Genomic DNA, 23,843 nt, shown 5'->3' on the forward strand with positions numbered 1-23,843 from the left:
ACATGTCAAATTTCTTTTTCTCTGGCTCTGGTTCTTTCTTCTCTTCTTCTACTTTCTTTTCTTTCTTTTCTCTCTTCTTCTTCTCTGGTGGAGTTATGTCAAACTTCTCAGAACCATATTTTTGTAAAAGTCTTTGTCCTTTAATAGCTCTTCTATTCTGTTTTCTATTTCATTTCAAGAACAGCGCATGTGTCTTCTTTGCATTCTAAGAAGTTTTGTTGGACTTCATCTCTCCAAGAGGCGTCATCTCTGTCAACAAGTCTGTCATTGACAAATTTTAAGACTTCTTGCTTAATGTTTTATGGTTCTTGTCATATTCCCAGAAACAGAACTTTAGAACAAATTCACCTTTCTTGTTTACACTATGTAAGATTTTATGGTCTACAGATGTTTTGCTGTCGAAAAGCTTGTCTTGAATATAGATAGCGAAATCGCTAGACATTTCCTAAAAGATAAAAATTTTAATTTTTCTAAAAATATGTTAGAAAAAAAGTTTGCTGACATTGACAAAAAATTTGAGAATGTTTTAAATAAGAACAAGAGGAAGTTGGAAAATGCTCAGATAAAACCCATACATGACAAGTTCCTATTTGCTCAGAATGGTATAACAGGTCTAATTGCACCGCCTGGGTCGGGTAAGACTTTCACTTATCTTAAAATGGCTGCACAACAACAAGAACTAGATGAGAAGAACCCATTCTATGAGTTAGTAGTCATTTGTAGTACTTCTGGTCAATTTGACCAAACCGTCAATTCGTTCAAAGATATTATAAAAAAGTCTAAGTTAGTATGTATAAAAGACTCTGAGTTGTTAGATTGGATAAAGAAGTACCAAAGAAGAGTTTTGAAGTACAATGCTATAAATGAGTATATAAACTCGAAGTTTAAAGACCCAAATGAGGAAATGCAGAGAATATTAGAGAAGAAACACTTCAGAAACAAACAGAAAGAGATAGAATACATTTCGAAGAAATTGCAATCTTACGATTGGAAGACTTACCCTCATAGATGTCTTCTTATCTTAGATGACTTTGCTTCTCATCCTTTGTTAAAGAATAGAGAACAAGACATGTGTCGAATTCTTAAGAAGCTCAGACACTTTAACATCTCAGTTGTCATTTGTGTACAGACAGCAAAGAGTTTAAGTAAGGATGTTAAAAGAATACTTACTGACATTGTACTTTTCCCCGGATTGTCCGAAGACGATTTCATGGAACTTATGAAAGAGTCCATGGCAGGTAAGTTTGACAGACATGAACTATGGGAGAAGTACAAAGTCATACAAGACCCTCATACTTCTTTCAGAATTCATATCTACGCGAACAAAGTTCAAATTGTAAAAAGTCAATAAAAATAAATGGTTCATTTACTCTGCTTGTTTGAAGTTGTCAAAATACTCTGTTATTTTTCACGATTTTCATGAGTTTTAGGCTAGACCGGTAAAAGTCGGTCTAGAGAAATTTCACGATTTTCATACGGAATCTCTTCTCTCGGTTTTCCGAGGGAAGCAATCTTATGCCATTTTACTCAGAATTTTGGTCATTTTTTTCAGCAAAAATATATTTTAGGGTAGAAGGTTAGATCTAACCTGTTTTCTAACCTCATTTCTACCCCATATGTCCTTACTGAAAAAAGTATGTGTTCCATATGTCATTTTACTCAGAATTTTGTTGCTGAATTCAATAAAAATATATTTTAGGGTAGAAGGTTAGATCTAACCTGTTTTCTAACCTCATTTCTACCCCAGTTATTTTAAGCGTTTTACATGGTAAACATTGTGAATTCGTGAAATTCTAAACAATTTCGTAGCTTCTATTTCTTCTGTCAGTACATCGAATGTTTTAACAATGCCGAAGGTTTCTTTATATTTCTTCTTGACATCTGAAAGAAGGAAATCGTCAGCTGTTGGATAGTTTTTGTTTAGAAATGTCAACATGTCCATTTTATCTTCTGCTGGTTTCTCTGCCTCCCTCTTTAAGTCAGCATAGTCGTTTCGCATACGTTCTATCTCTTTGACGGAGTAGTTATATTTCCTCATTGCTGCTTTACATTTAGAACATTGTGGGTTCATTTTTGCGTTATATTCTGAAACCTTACCTGCTAGTATGACTAAGGCGTCAATTGCTCTCTTTAACTCAAAAGTTGCGGGTTTTATCTGTTCATTCCATATCTTACCTCTTCTATCTTTATCTCTTATCTGCCATACACATTCAGCAACTAACGAAACAAAGTTGTCGTAGGTCTTAAACTCCCCAGATTTGTATATGTCAGAGATGTTCTTATATACCATATCGCAATCTTTGTCCATGACTTTGTGGTTGCAATGAAATCCAAGAAACTCATAGTTAACCTTTCGTATGAACTTCTTTATTTCTACTGAGTCAGTTGCTTTGACTTCTATTTCATCGAATTCTGGAATAGTAAGCTTTTGTTGTTGGATTTCAGGAAGTTTAGGTAGATGGTCAATAATATCCTGCATTTCATAAAGATATTCTTCATCTGTTTCATCTTTTGCAGTGCAATCTAAATCTCCTTGGAGAAGTTCTTGCTTTATCTTCTGGATTTCTGTTTCGAAAGTATATGAAGAAGGAATGAAGCTTTTCATCTCTACTAACATTGAAGTTGGGTTCATGACTAACGAGTTTGGTGCTGTTGTTGCTAACATGTTCTTACACAATAAAAATAAAAAAATATTTTTTTAAAAACTAACTTTATTTTTTATTTCGGGAAAATTCATGAAAATTCAAGAGGGTAGAAAACAGGTTAGAAAACAGGTTAGATCTAACCTTCTACCCTAAATTATATTTTTGCTGAATTCATGAGTTTTGGTTGAAAGAATACGGTGGAGCCAAAAGTGGCTCGACCTCAAAACAAGCATTTTCTGTATAAAATTCATGAAAATTCAAGAGGGTAGAAAAGAGGTTAGAAAAGAGGTGAAATCTCACCTCTTCACCTAAACATTATTTTTGGTGTAAATTTATGACAAAATTCAAATTGTAAAAAGTCAAGCTTGAAAAATCTAAGTGTTTAGTCTTAGTAAGATGGTAGCTTCTTAAAGCAAATACCATTGCTGAGTTTTATGTACGTGAAGAGAAGTACAATGAATTCAATTACGAGTACAATTGCAATGACAACTAAGGCAACTATTTTTGTCTTTTGCCAGCAAGGGTACTTCTTCTCTTCCAATGGTTCGGCAGAACTATACTCACTCATGAGAAATGCCAAAACGGTTTAATAGAAAAAGTGTCATTTTTTCATGTCCGAAGACTCGAAGGTGCAACACTTCCAAAATACCGACGAACTCAGAAGAGCAGCATGGCAGTATCTTCTTGACAACTTCTTTGAGTTCTCCAGGTACACCTTGGAAAATGCTGAAGAACTCCGACACAGAGAATTTGGAGAAATTGCACTCCAATACTACCTTGACAAACAAAGGGTAAACAAAGGGTAAAATAAGACTAAAAACTTAACGTTTAAAAAGTGACATTTTTAATGAGCTCCGAGTCACCGAGAAAACTTGGTCAGATGTTAGCAGCTTACTTCCCTGAGGAGGATGGAAGCGTTACATACATCAGGTTCAAAAACAACGAACCTGGAATTGCGTACAAAATTCGCAATTACATGACCATGGAAGAGTACGAAAGGTTCCTACAAGAGAAACCAGCTCTAAACAACTCAGAAAAGAAAGAATAAAAAGTTTAACTCGTAATTGTTTATTTTTTTACTTGTATGGGCAAGCTGCAAGAATGAAGTCGACTATCTCAGTCTTTGTCTTGACCAGTTGGACGGCTCTTGCGAGTACGTCTGTTTTGCGGTCTCCAGCTGGTGTCTGACCTTCGTAATTGCGCATGTTCTTGAGAGCTCCAACTGTAAATGATTGTAGGATGAAGAGTCTCTCAGACTGCTTGAGGTAGTCTTCACGGTCACGAACCGAATCTGTGGTACGAGTCGAATCGGTCGATTTGAGGGAAGAGACTGAAAGCCTGTCGTCTTCCATAGGGGCTGTGGCATACTCTTTGCGTAAACGGTTCAGACCTTCTTCGAACTCTTGGTCTCTCTTGGATTGAGATTGGAATTGCTGGGGTGGAGCTTGCTGGAACATCCAAGGGTTGGGGAAGTAAGGCATAGGCTGAGGAGGGTAGTTCGGGAAGCCTTGTGGTGGGTAGTAACCTTGAGGTGGAAATTGGTAGTAACCTTGAGATGGAAATTGGTAGTAATTTGGTGGAGGGACTTGCTGGAACTGAGGTTGCTGAGGAGACTGTTGTGGTTCTTTAGGTTCCTCTGGTTTGGGAATGGACTCAGTTGGTGGGACGTCGGACATTCGTTTGTGGCTTAACCGTCGGACCACAACGATAAAAATCTCTGCTCCTAGCAGTACTGCTACTGACAGTAGCAGTACTTTTACTGACAGTAGCAGTACTTTTTCTGACAGTAGCAGTACTTTTACTGACAGTAGCAGTACTTTTTCTGACAGTAGCAGTACTTTATCGTCGAAAACCCTCTCAAATTTTCCTTTTTACTGCTCGTAGCAGTACTTTTACTGCTCGTAGCAGTACTTTTACTGACAGTAGCAGTACTTTTACTGACAGTAGCAGTACTTTTTCTGACAGTAGCAGTACTTTTTCTGACAGTAGCAGTACTTTTACTGACAGTAGCAATGGTCGAGGTCGAACCTACCGACGAGGCAATTTACCTAATTGAAATTAACGAGCTTGTTAAAGACTTCCTCAGGCAGAATGTAAAAGGCAAGCTTGTTAACTGTTGGATAACGGGAAGGGCTGCCTTGAATCTCGAGACTTCGACTGGAATTCCAATTCAAATACCAGACGGGACAGCCTACGACGACATAAAGCAAGCAAAGAAAGAAGCTCTTCTCAAGTTCTTTGCCAAGCGTCCTTGGATACTACTTCCAAACAGAGAGAACCCTTTCCCAAGAATGAGCCAAATTCTCAAGGGTCTCCTTCACTTCTCGGGTCAGCCGTTCTACATAACCTGTGAAGGCGACATCCAACCAGTTCAGTAAACCTTAACGTTTAACTTCACTTTTTTTATGTTTTTACTCACACTCGTACTCAACAGGTTTGTGTACAACTATTTCAACTGTGAACCTTGTATTGACCGGTCTTCCTGCAAATGCAAGTTCGGTCAATATACAATTTATGGTGGCAAGAAGGACAGTGGGGAATGTTATTCTGACATCTGTTGTTGCGCTCGAGAGAGATTTGAAATTTCAGAGCCACCTCCCCCAAGAACTCCAACACCAACACTCAAGTTGCCAAAGACTCATGTGAAGAAGAAGCCTTCTGGTAAGTTTCTTATAGCCATTTACATGGCACGCTTTGAGTAAAAACATTTTTTTCATTTTTTGAATGAAGCAAGTTAAATTCGTCCCACACCAATCTCAATGGACCGATGAAGAGTTTCAAGCCATGGTTGAAGACGTTGAGAACGACATAGACGGCGAACTTGAAGGAGCTCAAATCACAATTGCAACCAAAATTGCACAAGTCAAGGAACAGATAGCTCCACTTAAAGCTACCAAAGCTACTCTTGACCTCATGGATAGTTACCGTTTAGATGTCAAGAGTGGAATAAGACATTTAAAATTAAAACTTCTAAACTACGAAGCTATACTCCAAAAGTTAGCAGAAATGAGAAGACTTTACCAGAGCTACTTACATGTAAGGGACTTACCTTCAAGCAGTCCGACCAAAGATGAATTTTCTGACATTGTCCCAATTTTGTCCGAAAGTCAGCTCAGATGTTTTGAACTGCTCCCAACATATCCAGAATATGAACGTTTGCCTGAACTCTTCCGCAATCTCAAAAAACGTTTTTTGGTTCTCATGTTCGAAACTTTTATCGGAAGAGACAACAAACGTTCAGAAGAAGAACAAGATATTATTTTAAACTTGTTGTATGACATAACTGTCATAACAAGCTTTTTGAAGTAAAACCGTCATTCTCAAACCACTTCATTTTTCGATGTCCGAACAAGCACCGAAGCCAAACTCAATGGCAGATGTCCTTTCAAGGTTGCCAGACAAGCGCCCAGTTCAAATTCAAATTGCCCAATTGAAAGCTCATCTGACAAACACCATAAAGACTCTCCAAAGTAGTCTTATGACAGAGATGACCAATCTCAAAGCCGATGTCCTCATGAACCAAGCTTCCAATGAGAAATGCCTGAACGATTTCACGGAAACCTTGCGCAATTACGAGAGAGAAAACCGAGACCTTGCCAGACTCATCTACCGTTTCTTCGAAGAGATAGACGCCATCTGGAAGGTACTCGGAAAGGACAGAACATGCAACACCGTACTTCGTGAGTACCAAATTGAAGAAGGAATTGTCGAGGAAGAAGAGGAAGAAAAGAAACACGAAGAAGAAGAGGAAGAAGATGAAGAAGAGAAACACGAAGAAGAGGAAGTTTGGGCAACCCTTGTTGCCGATGACGCTTACGAAATTTCCCAACCCTACCCATACAAAATCCGCAACAAGGAGACCGGCAAGGTTCTTACCCCAGTCCTCAACAACTTGGGACACTTGAACCTTACCCTTCGAAATTACGGTTCAATTTCCATGGGAAAGCTTGTCGGTATGCAATGGGTTCCAAATCCAAACAAGAAGACGAGGGTCAGACACATTGACGGTGACCAGCTCAACAACCGTAAGGAGAACCTCGAGTGGTTCTAAGAGTAAAAAAATTTTATTTTAGGGGGAAACCCCAAGTAAATTTAGGTGTTTATTTGGATAAGTATGTTAAATTAAGGGTAATTTGCAAAATTAGTTCCCGACCTCTGAATTGGACTCTTTCGTCATCCCAGTTGTATAGGAGGTCGTCCCAGAGGAGTTGGTAGAATTGCCAATCCAAGGACGATTTGTCCTCCCAAGCATTGAGGATGTACTGCTCGTAGAGTCTCATGACCTCTCCCTTGCACCAGACACCCTCTCCCTTGGAACGTAAGGCTTCTTCGAGGTGCTCGAATGCGATTGGCTGCTTGACCATCCGAAATGACACTTTTTGTCCGTTTGGTCAATGTTCGTGTCTCGTGCCATAGTCGACGAAAATACAGACAAACAGGTTATATATGAGTTTGAGACCAAGAATGGTGTAACTCGACCTGTCCGATTCAAAGACTCCGAGGGCGACCATGAAATTAAACGAAAATTAGCTAGGAAGGAATATAAAAATTTTTTATTTCATGCAATGTTTTATTTCTGTGCCGTCTTCAAGTATGCCCCAATACTTACGCTTGGAGAGGACATGAACTTCGGTGAAAATTTTGTCCAATTTGAATTGACCCATCTTCTCACCGACCATGCCCATTTCAATGAGTTTGTTGTACCCTTCTTCGTTCGTCATGAGTGCGTCAATGTTTTCATAGTAAACCTTCACTTTGGATTTGACTTCGGAGAAGAATTTGTTGTAGTTGTCAAGGACTGCCTTTGCGAACTGAGGGTAAGACCAATGTTCGACAATAGGTTTTAATGTGGTTACTAAGCCACTTTGACCTTGAGTGAATTCGTACTTCAAAACAAAAGGAGAAAACCTTTCAACAAAGTTGTCGACCTTCTCATAATGTTTACTCTTCATCTCTTGAGGTTTCTTAATGGAATATCCCCATGTCGAATTCATAAGCAATTTGAGTGTCATTGCAAGTTTGGGGTTTGAAGCTTTCCTAATATCATACAGTTGTTGTATGACTTTTCCAACTGTATAGTTCCTTCCCGGGAACTCACCATCTTCGTTTGGAATTCCAGTCGGGATATATTGGACGAACCTCATGTATGCAGCGTTAAGGTCGACATAGTATATCTTTTCATCTGAGTCGAACTTGTCGCAACCAATCGGACCAGTTCGTGGAAATTCAAGTGAGTCTCTTATCTTCTGAGAAACTTCTCCTGTTATCTCATAGACATCGTCAAAGCAACCTGTTTCATATAAAACCTTCTGAGCTAACTCTGATGCTCTCCAATACAATTTGACGTCGATTGGATTTCAATGGAAGTTTGTTTATAGCATCTTGAAGTTCTTGCAACCTCATTGGAAGTTCTTCTGGTTCAGGTTGGTATCCGAACAATCCAACTCCTTTTGGAGCTGTGTACTTCTTTTGTACTAGAACTTTGTCTGGAACAACTTTTGGTCTTGCTAACAGTGAAAAGTTTGTTTCGTCTTTTGGTACAAAAGTTTCTGTCAGCTTGTCATCTGGAATTGGTTCCAACAAACCTTTCTCGAAAAGAATGTTTACAGCTCTGACAATGTTGCACTTGCCTTTTCCGAACAATGGGTTTGTAAGACTTTCGTTCAACATGAAGTGGTTGTGGACAATTGCAATCTTCAACCATGGTAAATTGAACTCAACAACATAGTCGTCATGTGAAGAACCTTTAGCTGTAGGTATGTTGACTCGGATATTGACATTTGCCAACGGTGCAATTTTTGACAATTGACCTCTGAGAATGTACCTTGTCTTCACACATGACTCAAGATACTTCATTTTCTCATCTGTAACAAGACCAGAGTTCCTGAGACATGTAAGAATGCAAGGTTCATTGACAATTGTTTCAATTGAATTGTAAATTCCATACCTTGTCAAGTCAATGTCAGACTTATTTATGAACGGGAAGTATCCAGCATGTTGTCTGACTGCTTGAGGGTTAGGTTGGTACCATTCGAACTTGACACTTGCAATTCCTTCAATTGCATTCAAAATATCTGAGTCGGAGTCAAACATTTGTTCTCTCTTTGTAGTCTTGAAAGCGTCAAGAAGTTGTGCGGCTGTTGTGACATTGCCATGTGCATAGTAAATGTGACCGTCCAAATCTGTTATGGTTAGTCTGAGATTGTATCCTTTCTTATTTCCGTCTTGTATGGCAGCAAGTACACCCATGAAGCCTTCTTTGTTCTTTCCTTCGTCAAAGTTTACTGTAAAGGTTCGACCAGATGTAATTTGACTTCTAACTTCACGGTACTTTTCATATGCATATCTTGTTCTTTCCATGGGAGCATGTTTGTCTTCACCTTTTCCTTTTTTCCTTCTCAAAGGATGCAATTGTTCGTCATGTTTCCAATAGAATCTGGCAAAGCCGTCGTGTCCTTCAACTTGCGGTTCAGAAACATCGAAAGGCATGTCCATAAGACGTTCTTCTTCTAACCTCTCTAGTCTGTTTGGATAATTTGCGCGTGCTGTTTCCAATTCCATTTCGTAGCGAAGACCAGACAATTTGTCATAGACTTTTATGGGTCTTCCCTTCCTATATTTAAAATTCTTCGAAACTTTCCAACCATATCTTTCTAACTCTGCTTTTATTCTAGCAGATTTTCTATCCATTCTATACGGGGGCATTTTTATAAAAATAAAAAAATATTTTTTTCTTTACTTTACATAACCACCTGCTGCCATAAGTCTTTGACGCCAACCCATACCAGCTAATGAAGGTTGACTTGGTTTAGTTTCCAAACTAAACTTTGGTTTTGGTTTATCTTCAGTTTTTGGTTTCTCTTCTTCTATCGGTTTTTCGTCACTTTTCGGTTCCTCTGACTTTACCTCACCTGCAGGAACAGTTGTGTCGTCAACATCTTCATAAATATCATATGCCATTTGTTTTTGTTTTCCTTTCAACTTTTTGTGTTTGTTGTAAAGTTTAGAATATTTCGACTCTAAGTCAATGAGATGTTCTATAATGAACTGTTGGTCAGTGAAGTAAACTTTTCCATCTGTTGTCTCGAAAGCTCCTTCAGACTTCAATATTTTATTTGTGAGAGTCTGTTTCTTTTTTGAGATACTAGCCGTTCCATTTCTATGAAAAGTGACTTTATAGTTAGGGTTTGTATTTCCAGACCTGGCACTTTCTATTATTGAATTTTTCTCTTCATCTGTAAGTTCTTTGACAGGTTTTGACAATGGTTCTGAACTTTTTGTTTGTGGTGTCAAATCTACCGTTTCAACTTCTTCGGTCATTTCATCTCAGTAAAAAATTTTAGTTTGGTTTGTTTTCAACTGGTTGTTTAGGTTTTTTAAGTCGGTCTAAAACTTCCTGAGGTATAGGAAGAACTTGACAAACACGTGGTGTAACTGCTGGAAGCCGACAAATCCATCTTGAACCCATTTGTCTCAATGCTGTATTGTTCATTTCATCTCAGTAAAAAATTTACATTCCCCACGTTTGAGGCGGTTGAGGTTGGTTATTGTTTACCCATTGTTGTGCATGGTTATATCCTCTGTTAAAGAATCTTTCACCTTGGTCCATATAGTGTCCTGCTTGGTTATAGTAGTCATTTGCTTTGTTATAATAGTTTCCTGCTTGTCTTCCTACATTGTCCATCCATCCTTGAACTTTTCCTCTTGTTTCAGGATTTGGAATAAGATTTGTTGCATCTCGTGCTACATCCCAACCTTTCTGTACAGTTTGTATAATAGGTTGTGCTTTCTCTTTAAGTATACCTAATGTACTCAAAATCTTCCTTCCAACTCCAAATACACCTCTGGTTCCCACTGCGGGCAAAAATCTGGATGCAACTCCTGCTAATGCGCCAAATAAACCCATTTCTTATAGGGTAAAAAATGACGAATCCGAACAAGGACCCCTATGTTTCTAAAGCGACAAAGAAAGCACTCATGATAAAAATCTTTAGTTCAACACCAAATGCTTGGTTTATGGATATCTTGGAAAACATTCCGAGAGTTAGAACAGATGGACCACCATACTGGCTAATATTTGTCGGTCAAAACACAAGATACTGTGAAGCCATACCATTACAGTCCAAAAATATTTTAGATGTGAAAACTGCTTTGACAATATTCGTTGACAAATACCATCCAACAAAACTGACATCTGACTGTGAAAGTTCTTTCAAATCAGATGATGTAAAAAACTATCTGCGTTCAAAAAATGTAAACCAATATTTCATTGTCGACCAAAACCATTCTGCTCTTGGTGTCATTGACGGTTGTATAAAAATGTTAAGAGACTTAAACCAACCACAAGGTGGTGAAGCAAATGAAATGTCATATGACGACAAGTATAGACACTTCTCCATGGCAAAGATGAGACAAGTTTTAAATATTTACAATAGCCGTAAACAAAAAGGTTTGGGAAACCACTCCCCCGAAGAAATGAAAAACAACCCTGACTTAGAGAAAGACTATATATTTAATAATTTAGTCAAAAGAGACAAACAAGAAAGAATGCCGGGCTTCAAACTTCAGAAAGGTGACAAAGTAAAAATAGAAATACCTAAACGCGACCCATATGAAAATACTATTGACTATGACAACAATGGGAACCCGACAGGTACTCACATTCGTGTTCGTAAAAATAGAAGAAAGTATACAAGAGAATATTATGAAGTTTTAGGCAAACATGGCAAAATGTACAGACTGCAAGCAGAAGATAAAACTACTATTGTCAGACCTCGTTTCAAACTTGTCAAAGTTCAAGGTGGTATACTTTCAAAGACAGTTCCTAACAAATATAAGACAACTCCTGACGAATATGCTAAAGAAGTTGAAAATGACGACTAAGCATTTCTATACCATGCGTAAACTGTCATGTAAGGTGGCATGTATTCTTTACTTTGTCCCGTTGTTTGCGTATATCCTGAAACGCGATGTGTATGGTTTCCTCCTCCCTCAGTGTTACTCCAGTAACAATCTATAGCAAACTTAACGTTGTCTTTAACATCATATCCTTTACCTTTTTATCATTGCTGACCAATCCCAATATTTATGCTTATGCCAACCTGCTTGAGATGTACTTAAATCTATGTAGTGACTATGTGCAGGTAAATTTTCACCTGAAATCGTTTTACTTCCACCTGTTTCCTTTGAAGAGTTTGCACAATACAAAAACCTGTCGACTATTTGAGTCCAAGTTCCAAAACCCAGAACTGTTTCTGGTCTGGTAGAGTTCATTGACGTATAAATAGAGCCTATAGGATATAATGTTTGAAGCATTTCTGTCTTTAATGTTTGAAGCTCTGTTTTGTCTGCTTTCTTGTCATATAAATCTTGAGCAGTGAATTTAATATTATGTTCATCCTTCATGACATAAACATCTTTACATCTAATGTTTCTCATCGTCGTTATGTCGTCATCCGATGTTAAACCTTGTGGAAAGTTAGGAGGTTTACAATATAATGCATCCCCACCAGTTTCTTCAACCGTTCCTTCAATACTTTCTATAGCAACAGTTGTAAAACTTGTATGTGTATGAGTCTTATTTGCTTTCTTCTCTAACTCATCGTTAACATAAGTTTTATCTGCTTTAAGGTCTAAACATCCTGAAACCCATCCTGTATCGGCTTTAGTTTTTAAAATCTTCGATGTCCGTTCATGGTACCAGTCAACCCTTTCTATAATTTCTTTATCTTTTTCATCCACATATTCCTTATCCGCCTTCTTCACTAACACACTAGCCATAAGTCCCTTATCTACCTTATTTTCAAGGCTAACGTTTAAGTCTGTTATTTCAGATATAGAATGTGTATGAGTCTTTTTAGAATATTCGTTTTCAGCTCTTGTCACTTCACTTGACATTTTATTGTCAACATATGTTTTGTCTGCTAGTTCAGGATGAGTATGTTCTTTTGTTGCATAAGCATTGTTAGCTCTTTCTTCTTCTTTTGCTATTGCATCGTCTACATATTCTTTGTCAGCTTTGTTGTCAACATCTGCTTTCAAAAGAAGTTCATTTATAGGTTTCTCGTTTAAAGTTCCTTTTGTTGGATTTATACAGACAGTATGGTTCTTATTGTCTTGAAACAGAAACTCATCTGTCATTGGGTTTAATGTCAGTTTTAAGTTTCCTTCTTTCAATGACTCAGATATCTTAGAATAGTTTGAAAAGTTTGTTGTGTTCTTATTTAGAGCTTGCATAATGAGTTGTCGGTTGTGTTGTATTTCTCTCATGGAAGCAATATCTTTCGACATTTTTATTCTAGATAAAATATGCTTCCAATAGAAAAAGAAAATTCAAGAGTTGCTACAACTAAACCATTAGATGAACTTTTTACTAATGTCGGTCAAAAGTTTGAGACAGAGACCGTAAAGCATGAAGGCTATCGTTTTGACTACCCATTAAGATGGCTAAGAGACCCATCTGTCACAAAAGCTATTGGCTTTCGTAGAATGAAGTTTGTGTCTGTAGAAGATAAAAGTTTTCCATTTATTGTAAGGTTTCATATAGATTATATATCTGAAGGGAAACGAAAAATGTGGGAAGAAATTGAGCTAATACAAGTTGACCTTTCATCTTCTCTACAGACTGCGTTAAAAAATATAGAAGATAAAATAAATTCATGTTATGCAAAATATGCTGATGAATATGCAAATACCGAGAGCACACTTTATGTGAGAATTGTATATGACAAACAAAATTCACAAGTGTCATTTCAAATCTACGAAGACAATCCAAAGAAAGACGAACAAATATATACAGAATTCACTGCAATGTCATGGTCAAAGAATGTTAAATCAGAAAGTCAAACTTCCTTTAGCAAATATTTACAGTCGATATGCAAGAGATGAACCATATTTATTTAAAGATGTTTTCGACCCAGCTGCTATTATTGTTCATGCTTCATTTTCTGGCGCTCAAAACTCTTTCTTATGCTTGGCAAATGACTTTTACGAAAAACCTACAAAGTTATACGAACCACCAAGTGGAAGTATTTCAGACTTTCAAGTATGGTTTACAACAGATGGAAGAAAGAGAATAATTCCATTATACCATGCGTTTTACTTAGAACTTAGTTTCATATACAACTACTATCGAACGGTAAAAATATAATTTTTTTAATACGGTTGAGGTGTTGGATTTGGTTGCCAACTAGACTGTGGTGCAGGTTCAGGCTGTTGTATAACAGGAGCTTGTTCTTCTGGTTCAGGGTCTTTAGGTATAATACCAACGAACTGACCTACTCTTTTACCAATATTTTTGACTCCGTTCCAAATTCCTCTTCCTACGGTTTTTATTCCATTCCATATACCTCTTCCAACTCTTCTGAAGAAGTTTCCAATACTACTGAAGAAACCCATTTTACTATATGTAAAAATCTAATGTCCGCCTAGTCTTTTGCGTTTCCTGTTGAGTTCCATAGCATTCTTTAACTGGAGCTCATACATTCTGTTTCTCCTCTGGTAGAAAACATATTCTGGGTCAACTCCTGTGTTCGCGTCATCTGCATAAAGTTGTTTATATCCCACTTCAGGGTTTGTATAAAACTCTTTCCATCTCATATTTGCATACCATGGTGGCAAACCTAACGCAGCGTCATTTGACATGGCAGTTTGCATTTGTACATCTGTTGGCACTTGACCATAGTTTGCCATTGCAGTTTGTATTCTAACTTCATTTGGAATATTCTCTGGGTTTGGTTGTCCAGGTTGCTGTGCATTCGCTAAGTTCTGTGCGTCCATTTAATATTAGATAAAAATATCTCTTACGAGTACATATGCTGAACATTTGCAGGCATTGGTTCATCTTCATATTCTCTGTACTTTTCTGCCACGTCAAATAAATAAATGACACAATGGAAAAAACCTAAAACAAGTAGTCCTATTTCAAACCACATTTACTTACTAATAAAATTTCTTTGTTATGACACTTTCTCCAGTTTATAGGACCTCTCTCATATTCTATCTTGTCATATATAAACTCATAGTCATGTATGTCCTCTAACCATCTCATAACGGTTTCCAAACCACTTTTATCGGATGTAAAGTAAAAGCATGGATGGTTATGTAAAACGTCTAAAGTTTCTAAAGAGTCTCTCAAAGTCCAGTCTACTTGGTATTGAAAATCCCATGTGTTATAGAACGGCGGGTCCACTATAAAGAAAACATTTTCCTTGTCTTTATATTTTTCATACAACTCTGTCCAATGACATCTCACAAACTCTATACCCTCAATATATTTTTCTATGTCCTCTTTGAAAACATTTGTATAGTTAAGATATAAAACTTTTGACATAAGTGTTTCAATGTCATGAACTCTTATAGAACCACTATATAATAGTCTAGCAGATATACTATCCCAGTCTATATATTCTGCTTTTTTCAAAACCTCCCTCACAATATTTTTCTTATCTAATGGTATACGTTCCATCTTACCTATAGGTATCTTTTCTTTTAACTCTTTCAATATATTGTTTGTGTCTGGTATATGTTTGAGACGGTCCATATAGTTGTCGAAGTCATTGCATATAATCTTTGAGTCTGGGAATATTATATGGCACAAATGGGATATATAGAAACTTCCACCGAACAAATCTACAAATGTTAGACCATTCGGTAGTTTCTTAAGTTCTCTCAATATAATATCTTTACATTTACTCTTATTTCCAAAGAACGGTAACGGTGGTTTTGTAAAATTCATTTATATATAATAATAAAAATGTTTTTCCCTGAAAAGTGACAGAAAAGTGACAAAACATGAAAACATATATAATTTGTGAAAAGCGACACATTATATAATGTTTTCGACCCAGAAGAAGGCTTCTTCCCAGAAGCAATGGAGGAAGAAGAAGAGTCCTCCGAATAAAAACTTCATTTATACTAAACATCAACATCAGGGCTAGAGGGCACGAAGTGCCTGGAAGCCCCACTACCTTTTTTTTTTTTTTTTTTTTTTTTTCTTTCATTTTTCTATTATTCGTAAATTACAAGGGCAAGAAATTATTTTGTATGCTTCTTTCGATTTCTTGTGGGAATGGAATGGAATTATGATGTATATCATGTTAATAAGTTAAGTATTTTCTTGAATTATTTAATTTGAATATCAATCTTGAGGAATTTGAATCTCTATCTCAGGAGGGAGTTGAGAATATTCCATTATAGTAATTGTTCCCAGATCCTTTGAAACTAAATTTTCTTTTAAGCGAAGGATTGGGTTTGCATCAATAAGAATTTTGTAATTAGCTTCTCGTATCCTCCTTTGCACAGAAGGTTTCAATACCTTCCAATCAAACTGTTATAATTATTAAAGTGACTAAAGAGTTATCAGTCATTAATATGAAAGTGGTCTTCATCATAGCATGATCCTGGGAATACAAATTCCCAGGATATTGTTTATAAATATACCCGCCCAAATAATGGCGTTTCATTCCTTCCTAAATATCACCCATTGAATATTAAATTAAACTAAACCATTAGAGTAGTATTCCACGAATAAAACATTTATCTTATGCTTTATAAAACAAATAGGCAACAATATTATAAATGATTATACATAGAACTATGGAGGTAAAATATAGGGTGTCCAAAGGTGCGTTTAGCACAGCGCTCTATATGAGACTATTAAAGGAGATATATGCTGATTATAAATATATAATAAAAAATATGAATATATGTATATGATGAGTATGTTGTATTTTGGCGCCATGCCGGGATATAAAATGAATTTTGAGACAAGAGGCGGTTTCGCGGGAAATTTTGGCGGGATTTTTTTCATTTTTTTAATGAATCATAAAGAAAACATCCTCGCTCTTGCAAAAAAATGCAAAGACTGTAAAAAAATCTACGAGACATTGGTAAAATGCTTCGGTATGGATGCTCCTAGCTATTCCACTGTAACGTATCATGTTAGGATGTATCACTTCATGAACAAAAAGGCGCCCATCATAAAAATTGACAAAAAATCGCCGGATCAAAGAAAAATCAAAGCAATTCTTCAAGCGCTAGATGAAGACCCAAGAGCATCACTCAGAAGGATAGAGGAGATGACAAAGATACCACGTACAACAGTCAGTTATTATCTGCACAATTATTTGAACTACAAACTAGCGTATACACGTTGGGTTCCGCACAACCTTAATTCAGTTCAAAAAAAATCTAGAGTCCAATCTTCGAAAGAGCTCCTCTCTATATTGGGTGCGTATCAATCCAAGAAGTTTCGCTTTTTAGTAACAGGGGACGAGTCTTGGTTTCAATATGCAACAGAAGCCAAAATCATGTGGATCCCGAAGGATGAAAATCCGCAAACATTCCCGAAGAAAAAAATTGACACACCAATGATGATGTTGTCGGTTTTTTGGGGCGTGAATGGCATCATCGCAATTAATATTCTTCAAAAACCTAATACGATGAATGCTCAGTATCTAATTGACAATGTTCCTACTCAAATTATCAATTCTGATGAGTTTGAGAAATCCAAACAACAAAAACAAAAGTTTGCAATTCATTTTGATAATTCAAGAGTTCACAAAAGTCATAAGGTAATGAATTACTTGGTGGAAAACAATGTCAAAGTTGTTCCAAACCCAATTTATTCACCTGATATTGCACCCTCTGACTTTTATTTATTCGGCACGCTAAAAAAGAGAGCTGAAGGACGCGAATTCGCGAGTCCAGATGATCTTGAAAATTTTGTAAGAGAGCAATTTGAGCAATTTTCTCATGATGATTTAAAGCGTGTCTTTCAAGCCTGGATCGATCGCTGCGAACGCGTGATTGAATCCAATGGTGATTATATTTAAATAAACTTTATATATATGTAACTTGTTTATTTCTATTCGCAGTATTCAGGTTTGTGCTAAACACACCTTTGGACACCCTATAACATCTTATTTTTTGTCATTCACTTCACTTTCCGGCATCAGAAAGGGTGAACTTACCACAATCTGGCATGCTCTATAAAAATCAATATATCTTTATTTTAATAGCAGAAACGTATAACACCCATATTAGGCACTATATAATGATTAATAGTTACTTTCTCTTGACCAAAAATATTAACTTTTGATCTTAGAATATTGAGAGAGAAAGTTTATGTGTCAAAAAAAAATTTAATTTCGATCTTCTATAATCCATTCAAAAAGGCTTATCGAATGATGTAAAATTGTATACTTAGCCACTTTTTGTTCACTTACGAATCCATTATCAATTTTTAAAATATCATTATTTATGATATTTAATTTTTAGGAAATGGACAAACTTATATACAGAGAACGGTGGGCGCTAATTATTATGGTATATATAGGCGTGCAACAACCTTTGTATATAAGCATCTCTTTATTTTGCTACATAGATAAATAACTAACTACAGCATAGTATTAGATTTCATATGTTATGTATTAAATTACAGAGATTTAAAAAAAATTCTTCAACAGATCATTGTATACTAATGTTAAGGGTGAACTTACCACTTTCTGACAGCTTCTAATGAAATCAGTATATGGCATCGTTTAATAACAAAAAAAGCATAACAACCATATTAGGAACTATATAATTTTTATAATAGTTTTTTATCGACCAAAAATACTAATTCTTCTAAGAAATTTGGAAATAAAGATACGGATGTCAAAAAAGCAGTTCAATATTTCGAAGATTTATGAGTTTATTTCATATTTTATATATATTTAAGTTTATTATTATAAGTAGTTGTCAAAGAAGTATATTGATTTATGGATCCAAAAATTAATTAAATATATAGATTGAAATTAATCATAATTATACAAACAATTTATATTAAAACAAATATATAACATATATAAACATTAAACAGGAGTAGCCAATCTTGGTGTTGTTCTCTTCTTTACAACAGCTGTCATTGGTCTTACAGGTTGGCTTCTCATTACTCCAATCTGTGAATCTCTTCCGAATCTGGAATTTACTTCCTCTTCCTGTGCAACAATTCTCGCTCTGTAATCGAGAAGATCTCTTCCTATAGTGTACAAATGTGATGTTTTCTGGTAAAGGATTTCAGAAAGATTTATCAAAATTGTTTTTTCTTGGTCACGAATTGGTTTATTATCGAAAGCGAGTTTTGCAGCATCTCTCTTCTTGTAAGCCTCTTCAACAGCGTTATCCAATTCAGGATTAGTATGGTTCAAATGATCTTTGTATTCAAGTATTTCTTTCTTCATTTTCTCTTCTTCTTCCTTTAGTTTCTTCTTCAATTCAATTGAGTTATTTTGTTCTGATTCAGAATCATCAACAATTTGGTTGTTTAGTTCTTTATCAGAGTTTTCTATATTGTTCTGCATATCAGCCCTATTCTGCTCGAATTTGTCTTGTGACTCTTGTTTGTCCTGTTCATATTTCATCATCAAATTCGTTATGATTTCTTCAACTTCGATTTTTCTTCTCTTCTTCTTTTCTTGGTCAGTTTGAATTGTATCTTTGATCTGAGAAATGATGTATTCAAGTGATTCTTGGAGGTTCTTTATTGAATCATCGTTTAATCCTTCTTGTTTCTTGATCTCGTCAATCAATTCTTTGATATCTTTTTCACTTTCATTTCTTGCTTTCGTCAATTGTTCCTTTTGATTTTTCAGTGCTTCAGAGAGTTTGTTTCTTAGTTCTTGTATTTCAGGACAATCAACAGCTGCTTCTCCTGTTGCTGGCTTGAATTCCAACTGCAATTCCTTTAATTTCTCACTATATTCTTGTATTTGTGTATTGTATTTAGTGATTTTTACATTTTCTTTTTCTCGAATTCTTTGTAATTCTGGTCCAACATCGATTGTTTCATTCAGAGCTGAAATATAAGTTAATAACTTCGCTTCGTGACGAGATTGTTCATTTGCGAAGTCTGTTTTATATTTATCCAGCATTGTTTCTTTATCATTTTGCAATTTTATCTTGATTTCGTCTTTTTTCGCTTTGATTTCGTTTAAATTCTTTTCAGAATATTTATCCGAAATCGTCGGTTTTTCATTTATACTTTCGAATTCATCTGTTAGTTTCTGGTATTCTTTAACATATTCATCTCTTATTTCATCAACAGATTTCATGTTATTGAACTCTGTTTGTATCATCTCTGTTTGCAAATCAATATCTCTTTCCCTTTCATTTTTTATTCTTTCCATTTCTTCGTTGTATTGATTTTGCAAATCATTTATTGATTGCGAAGTAAATCTTGTCTTCGCGTTGTACTCGTTGTCAACAGTAGTTTGTGTTTCATTCTTGTTCTTCTCGTAGTTAAGCTCAAGTTGTCTGATTTCGTCCCTTTCAGAAACAACAATGTTTTCCATCGATGTCTTGAAAATTCTCATTAAAGTATCTAACATTGTTTTCTGTGTTTTTCTTTCTTGATCAGCTTTTCTGTAATTTGATTCCATAACTGATGATTCTTCTAGTTCTTTACCTTTCTGGGCTAATAGTTCTTCGTGATTTGATGTTAAGTATCTCTTCTGATTTTCAAATCTTTCTGTTTCTGAATCAATCGCTTTTTGCAAAATCATGTTTTCGTCATCGATTTCGTCTTTCGCTTTTAATATGTCTGCTTTCAAATCATCCATTGTTAGTTGTGTATCTCTTGTTAGTATTGTCATGTACTTCTCTTTGGCTTCTTGTTCCCTTGCAATGGCTTTTCTCCGCTCTTCTTCTTCCTTGAAATTCGATGCGGCCAAGTTTTTTATGACGTTTTCGATGTTTCCGTCTGTAGAATTTTTGTTTTTCTCCGCTTCGTCCATTTCTGCTTTGAAAGAGTTACGTAAAGAGGTCAGCTCGTTCTTGAGGAGTTCTATTTGCATTGCTTGGCTCTTTTGGACTTGGATTTGTTGTTCTTTTATTTTTTCAATTTCTTCTTGGAATTCTTTAGTTACCATTTCGTTGTGCTGCTCGTTCATAAGCAGATCTTGCTCGTATTCCTTCGAATAAGTGGCTATTTGCTTGGAATTCTGTATTACGTGTGGTTGAATATTCGACATAATTTCTAGATACTTTTTGATGAGATCTTGTACTTGAGTATTTGTTGTTACGAGGAATTCACGAGTATTTTGGAGTTTGAGCTTGCCATTACGAAGGGCTTTTACATCTAATGGAGTATTTGCAAGTTGCTTTTGTTCTTCGACAATATTTTGCATGTTGAGTCTATGGTCATCTTGCATAGCCTTAAGTTTGTCGGTATTTTCTTGTTTTAATTGTAAATATTTTTTCTCAGATTCGATATCACAAAGATCTATCTCTTTCTTGTGTTTTTTCTCCACGTCTTGGATAGTAGTAACTAATTTCGTATTATCTTCTGTGACTTTCTCTTTCAAATACTGAATTTGTTCTTTTAATTGGTCGTTTAATTGGCTGAGTGTTTCTTTTAATGGCGTAATTGATTTAGATAGAACTTCTTCTTCCTCTTTTGCCGCATTAACCTCATCTTTTTCCGCTTGTTTTAGGGCTGTCTCTAAAATATCGTGTTTTCGCTCTAGATTTTTCTGCGCACTTTCATATCTTGCGGTCGGATCGAGTTCTTCCATAAACTTCGAGGCATTTTTCTCATAAAGACTGATTACTTTATCGATTTCTGTGTAATATTGTGTTCGAACTGCTTCGATTTGGAAAGCTCTTTCTTCCAGGTGTGCAGATATATACTGTACGACTTTGTACAGCTGTGCAATCTTCTTGCACATGTTGTACAAAGTGACACCTGGATCCATATTTTGCTTAAGGGTGCACCCGTATGTACGTTTATTTGAGAGGAGGAGGATTACCCTCTCAATTTTGAGGGATTCGTTAGTTTATTTTCTCGATGAATATGCAATAAAATTTGATTTTTACCTTATCAATATACTTCATATAATATACACATGTTCATGTAAAAACTTTTTTCCAAAATCCTCAGGAATTAAGGGATTTTTGAATTTTAAAAATTTTTTTCGAATTTTTTCGAAAAAAAAATATTTTCAGAACAGCCTTAACGGCTAAGATTTAGGAACAATGTTAAGTATCAAAAAGAAAGGAGGTCTGATATAGACAACATATATCGTTGAAGGTTGAAAAAATCTCTAATATTTGAGCCCAAAATTTCAAATTTTAATTTTTTGAAAAAAGAGGCCACCCGTATGTACGTTTATTTGAGAGGAGGAGGATTATATTTTTGAAAGGGTGAAACATTATGAATATGTTAATTATATAATAATATGTATTATTATAAAAAAGAAAAAATAAAGCACGTTAAAATTTTTCTTTCTTGATTTTTTACAAAATCTACTTAGAATTATGCAAAATATGACTAAATAATTATAAATTTCAAGTTAAATTTTAATTTTGATAAATAATTTAAATTTCAAAATATCAAGTTCAGTTCGACTATGTATGTAGTAATTCCTCAATAAAGTGCCAAAACCCTATTAAAATATATGAACATTTTCAACATTTTAATGTTTTTATTTAAAAATTTGTTGGAATATGAGCTTCAAACAATTATTATGTAAATAAAAATAATTAAATATATGTATTTATTCGTATTACAACCGTAGTAAGTTGATTCTTCCTTTCTTCTACTGAGATTTGAATTTGATTTCGAATTGTAAAGAGATTCAAAGGGAAAATACTAGCGGATAAAAACTACCTCCATGAAAGGGTCATAATGGACTCAAGTTGTATTTTTTGATATTTTTTGCTTTTCGAGCCTAAATAGGTAGCCAAGATAATGCCTAAAAATAAGGTTCTAAATTCTGAAGTTTACATGATCCTCTCGTGTGCACCCTTAAATTAACGTTCAGCTAAAGAAAAAAAAATTTATCAAACCCACAGAAAATAAATCTAAAACTGAAAAATTAATAAACATAATAATTATCGATAAACAATAATATTCGCGTAATTTGGGAAATAAAGTAACATTTTTTTTAGAAATACAAACATTTATTTATGAGAAACATACTGTTTCATATAATATGGGATTGATTTCGTTCCGAATACAGTCTCGAGATTGCACCTACGAGGAAGGGTAGCAAATAATTTATCTCCATCTGACTGATTTTGATGAGTAACCGCGTATTTCAATGACTCTTTCTGTGCCCATTCTGGTATAAGTTTGCCTTCATACTCTTCACAGTCTGAATCAAAGTCTTCATCTTTCATTGCATCTTCATCTGCCCAATCGCTCATATCATAAGCATTAGAGTCAGATAACGTTTTAATTATCGACTTTAGTAGATCATTGCCGCTTTCAATCATTTTTGTCATATTAAACTGTTTCGATGGAGAAGAATTGTGTGTTTTTGTCTTTGGAGAGTTGATAAGTCTCTTCCTATGACTGCTTGTAATGTTCATGTACAACTTTTCGTCAAACAAAGAATGATCTTGAGATTTATCTGAAATCTTCTCGTCGTGGAAATTTGGTTTGATAAGTAATGAATCATGAGAGATTCTGCTCTCTGGATCAAGAATCAGTAAGTCTGATGAATCACTACTCATTAGATTCGTCTCTAAAGAGCGTTGATTCATCGATTTCTAAAAATTTTTATAAACGGTAAGATTTTGGAAATCTAAAACCGGTATTGGATCCTTCATCCAGTGATTATGTAATTTTTCCGTTTCGAATTGTTACTCATTCAATTTCAAAAGTGACAAAATATCAATTCCAAAAAGTGATAAAAATGTCGATTTTTTATTCTTCTCTCTTCCTGAATGCTGATAATGATCCAGAATTTTGGGATGATCAATTAAGGGAAATGGAACCTAATCAAGTTTTAGAGCGCGTTAACAATGAAATTCAATCTTCAGAAAGACACATCAAAAAACAAGAGCCCAAGTCCAAATCCAGCAAGAACGACATTCTCGCTAACTTCTTTAGGTGATATACTATTAACTTGCTATAGAAAAATTCCATTTTCTTTTACTATAACAAAAAAAAATATTTAATTTTCCTTTAATCAATGTTTTCGTATTAACTCTGACTTAACAATTTTTAGAAATGAAGAATTTTACATTCCCATTAATTGATTTTTTGAAAAAAATCGATTCCAAAATTTATTTATCCTTTTTAAGGATAGTTGCCTTGATTTTAATCTTTACTGGTTGAGTCTCATTCATTTTTATATTAGTTTGTCTTGTTTTGTATCAAAATATAAAAAATTTTATAAAAAAGTTTTTTAAAAAAAGGCCAATAATATAATA

At 35.1% G+C, this 23,843-nt stretch overlaps 19 protein-coding genes across 19 annotated transcripts, besides 4 other annotated features; 8 read left to right on the forward strand and 11 right to left on the reverse strand.

Annotated features, from left to right (window-relative positions):
- Positions 1–15,643: part of a mobile genetic element that runs on past the window's edge.
- TVAGG3_0976130 (protein of unknown function, DUF4106 family) lies at positions 659–1,351 on the forward strand (the record flags this gene model as incomplete). The annotated part of the gene is made up of 1 exon (XM_051253845.1): positions 659–1,351. One exon carries the CDS (start codon positions 659–661, stop codon positions 1,349–1,351), a length of 693 nt encoding a protein of 230 aa, XP_051079419.1.
- Positions 1,748–2,071, reverse strand: TVAGG3_0976140 (organellar and viral DNA polymerase type B; the record flags this gene model as incomplete). The annotated part of the gene is made up of 1 exon (XM_051253846.1): positions 1,748–2,071. One exon carries the CDS (start codon positions 2,069–2,071, stop codon positions 1,748–1,750), a length of 324 nt encoding a protein of 107 aa, XP_051079420.1.
- On the reverse strand, positions 2,125–2,665 carry TVAGG3_0976150 (organellar and viral DNA polymerase type B; the record flags this gene model as incomplete). The annotated part of the gene is made up of 1 exon (XM_051253847.1): positions 2,125–2,665. A coding segment is annotated over one exon (541 nt), but the record flags the coding sequence as incomplete, so codon positions are not given.
- TVAGG3_0976160 (uncharacterized protein) lies at positions 3,493–3,693 on the forward strand (the record flags this gene model as incomplete). The annotated part of the gene is made up of 1 exon (XM_051253848.1): positions 3,493–3,693. The coding sequence occupies one exon, from the start codon at positions 3,493–3,495 to the stop codon at positions 3,691–3,693; it is 201 nt and encodes a 66-aa protein (XP_051079422.1).
- Positions 3,722–4,321, reverse strand: TVAGG3_0976170 (uncharacterized protein; the record flags this gene model as incomplete). Its single annotated transcript, XM_051253849.1, has 1 exon — positions 3,722–4,321. One exon carries the CDS (start codon positions 4,319–4,321, stop codon positions 3,722–3,724), a length of 600 nt encoding a protein of 199 aa, XP_051079423.1.
- Positions 5,051–5,347, forward strand: TVAGG3_0976180 (uncharacterized protein; the record flags this gene model as incomplete). The annotated part of the gene is made up of 1 exon (XM_051253850.1): positions 5,051–5,347. The coding sequence occupies one exon, from the start codon at positions 5,051–5,053 to the stop codon at positions 5,345–5,347; it is 297 nt and encodes a 98-aa protein (XP_051079424.1).
- On the forward strand, positions 5,370–5,954 carry TVAGG3_0976190 (uncharacterized protein; the record flags this gene model as incomplete). Its single annotated transcript, XM_051253851.1, has 1 exon — positions 5,370–5,954. One exon carries the CDS (start codon positions 5,370–5,372, stop codon positions 5,952–5,954), a length of 585 nt encoding a protein of 194 aa, XP_051079425.1.
- On the forward strand, positions 5,986–6,696 carry TVAGG3_0976200 (cytochrome B-C1 complex subunit 6, mitochondrial family; the record flags this gene model as incomplete). Its single annotated transcript, XM_051253852.1, has 1 exon — positions 5,986–6,696. The coding sequence occupies one exon, from the start codon at positions 5,986–5,988 to the stop codon at positions 6,694–6,696; it is 711 nt and encodes a 236-aa protein (XP_051079426.1).
- Positions 6,746–7,009, reverse strand: TVAGG3_0976210 (uncharacterized protein; the record flags this gene model as incomplete). The annotated part of the gene is made up of 1 exon (XM_051253853.1): positions 6,746–7,009. One exon carries the CDS (start codon positions 7,007–7,009, stop codon positions 6,746–6,748), a length of 264 nt encoding a protein of 87 aa, XP_051079427.1.
- Positions 7,199–7,576, reverse strand: TVAGG3_0976220 (DNA/RNA polymerases family; the record flags this gene model as incomplete). Its single annotated transcript, XM_051253854.1, has 1 exon — positions 7,199–7,576. A coding segment is annotated over one exon (378 nt), but the record flags the coding sequence as incomplete, so codon positions are not given.
- TVAGG3_0976230 (uncharacterized protein) lies at positions 8,483–9,350 on the reverse strand (the record flags this gene model as incomplete). Its single annotated transcript, XM_051253855.1, has 1 exon — positions 8,483–9,350. A coding segment is annotated over one exon (868 nt), but the record flags the coding sequence as incomplete, so codon positions are not given.
- TVAGG3_0976240 (uncharacterized protein) lies at positions 10,965–11,528 on the forward strand (the record flags this gene model as incomplete). The annotated part of the gene is made up of 1 exon (XM_051253856.1): positions 10,965–11,528. The coding sequence occupies one exon, from the start codon at positions 10,965–10,967 to the stop codon at positions 11,526–11,528; it is 564 nt and encodes a 187-aa protein (XP_051079430.1).
- Positions 12,182–12,785, reverse strand: TVAGG3_0976250 (phage tail repeat-like family; the record flags this gene model as incomplete). Its single annotated transcript, XM_051253857.1, has 1 exon — positions 12,182–12,785. A coding segment is annotated over one exon (604 nt), but the record flags the coding sequence as incomplete, so codon positions are not given.
- Positions 13,800–14,042, reverse strand: TVAGG3_0976260 (serine threonine-protein phosphatase family; the record flags this gene model as incomplete). Its single annotated transcript, XM_001317224.2, has 1 exon — positions 13,800–14,042. The coding sequence occupies one exon, from the start codon at positions 14,040–14,042 to the stop codon at positions 13,800–13,802; it is 243 nt and encodes an 80-aa protein (XP_001317259.2).
- On the reverse strand, positions 14,061–14,423 carry TVAGG3_0976270 (uncharacterized protein; the record flags this gene model as incomplete). The annotated part of the gene is made up of 1 exon (XM_001317225.2): positions 14,061–14,423. The coding sequence occupies one exon, from the start codon at positions 14,421–14,423 to the stop codon at positions 14,061–14,063; it is 363 nt and encodes a 120-aa protein (XP_001317260.1).
- A 612-nt stretch (positions 15,644–16,255) lies between the features above and the next one.
- Positions 16,256–17,559: a mobile genetic element.
- On the forward strand, positions 16,352–17,479 carry TVAGG3_0976290 (Mariner transposase; the record flags this gene model as incomplete). Its single annotated transcript, XM_051253858.1, has 1 exon — positions 16,352–17,479. The coding sequence occupies one exon, from the start codon at positions 16,352–16,354 to the stop codon at positions 17,477–17,479; it is 1,128 nt and encodes a 375-aa protein (XP_051079432.1).
- A 570-nt stretch (positions 17,560–18,129) lies between the features above and the next one.
- Positions 18,130–18,157: a mobile genetic element.
- Positions 18,158–18,499: 342 nt separating this feature from the next.
- TVAGG3_0976310 (TAG-278-related family) lies at positions 18,500–21,379 on the reverse strand (the record flags this gene model as incomplete). The annotated part of the gene is made up of 1 exon (XM_001317226.1): positions 18,500–21,379. The coding sequence occupies one exon, from the start codon at positions 21,377–21,379 to the stop codon at positions 18,500–18,502; it is 2,880 nt and encodes a 959-aa protein (XP_001317261.1).
- Positions 21,380–21,390: 11 nt separating this feature from the next.
- Positions 21,391–22,431: a mobile genetic element.
- A 155-nt stretch (positions 22,432–22,586) lies between these two features.
- TVAGG3_0976330 (inner centromere protein, ARK binding region-containing protein) lies at positions 22,587–23,171 on the reverse strand (the record flags this gene model as incomplete). The annotated part of the gene is made up of 1 exon (XM_001317227.1): positions 22,587–23,171. One exon carries the CDS (start codon positions 23,169–23,171, stop codon positions 22,587–22,589), a length of 585 nt encoding a protein of 194 aa, XP_001317262.1.
- Positions 23,172–23,308: 137 nt separating this feature from the next.
- On the forward strand, positions 23,309–23,828 carry TVAGG3_0976340 (uncharacterized protein; the record flags this gene model as incomplete). The annotated part of the gene is made up of 1 exon (XM_001317228.1): positions 23,324–23,524. The coding sequence occupies one exon, from the start codon at positions 23,324–23,326 to the stop codon at positions 23,522–23,524; it is 201 nt and encodes a 66-aa protein (XP_001317263.1).
- Positions 23,829–23,843: the final 15 nt, after the last annotated feature.

This window comes from Trichomonas vaginalis, chromosome I (assembly GCF_026262505.1).
Source record: "Trichomonas vaginalis G3 chromosome I, whole genome shotgun sequence".
In the NCBI taxonomy this organism is placed as follows: domain Eukaryota; phylum Parabasalia; order Trichomonadida; family Trichomonadidae; genus Trichomonas; species Trichomonas vaginalis.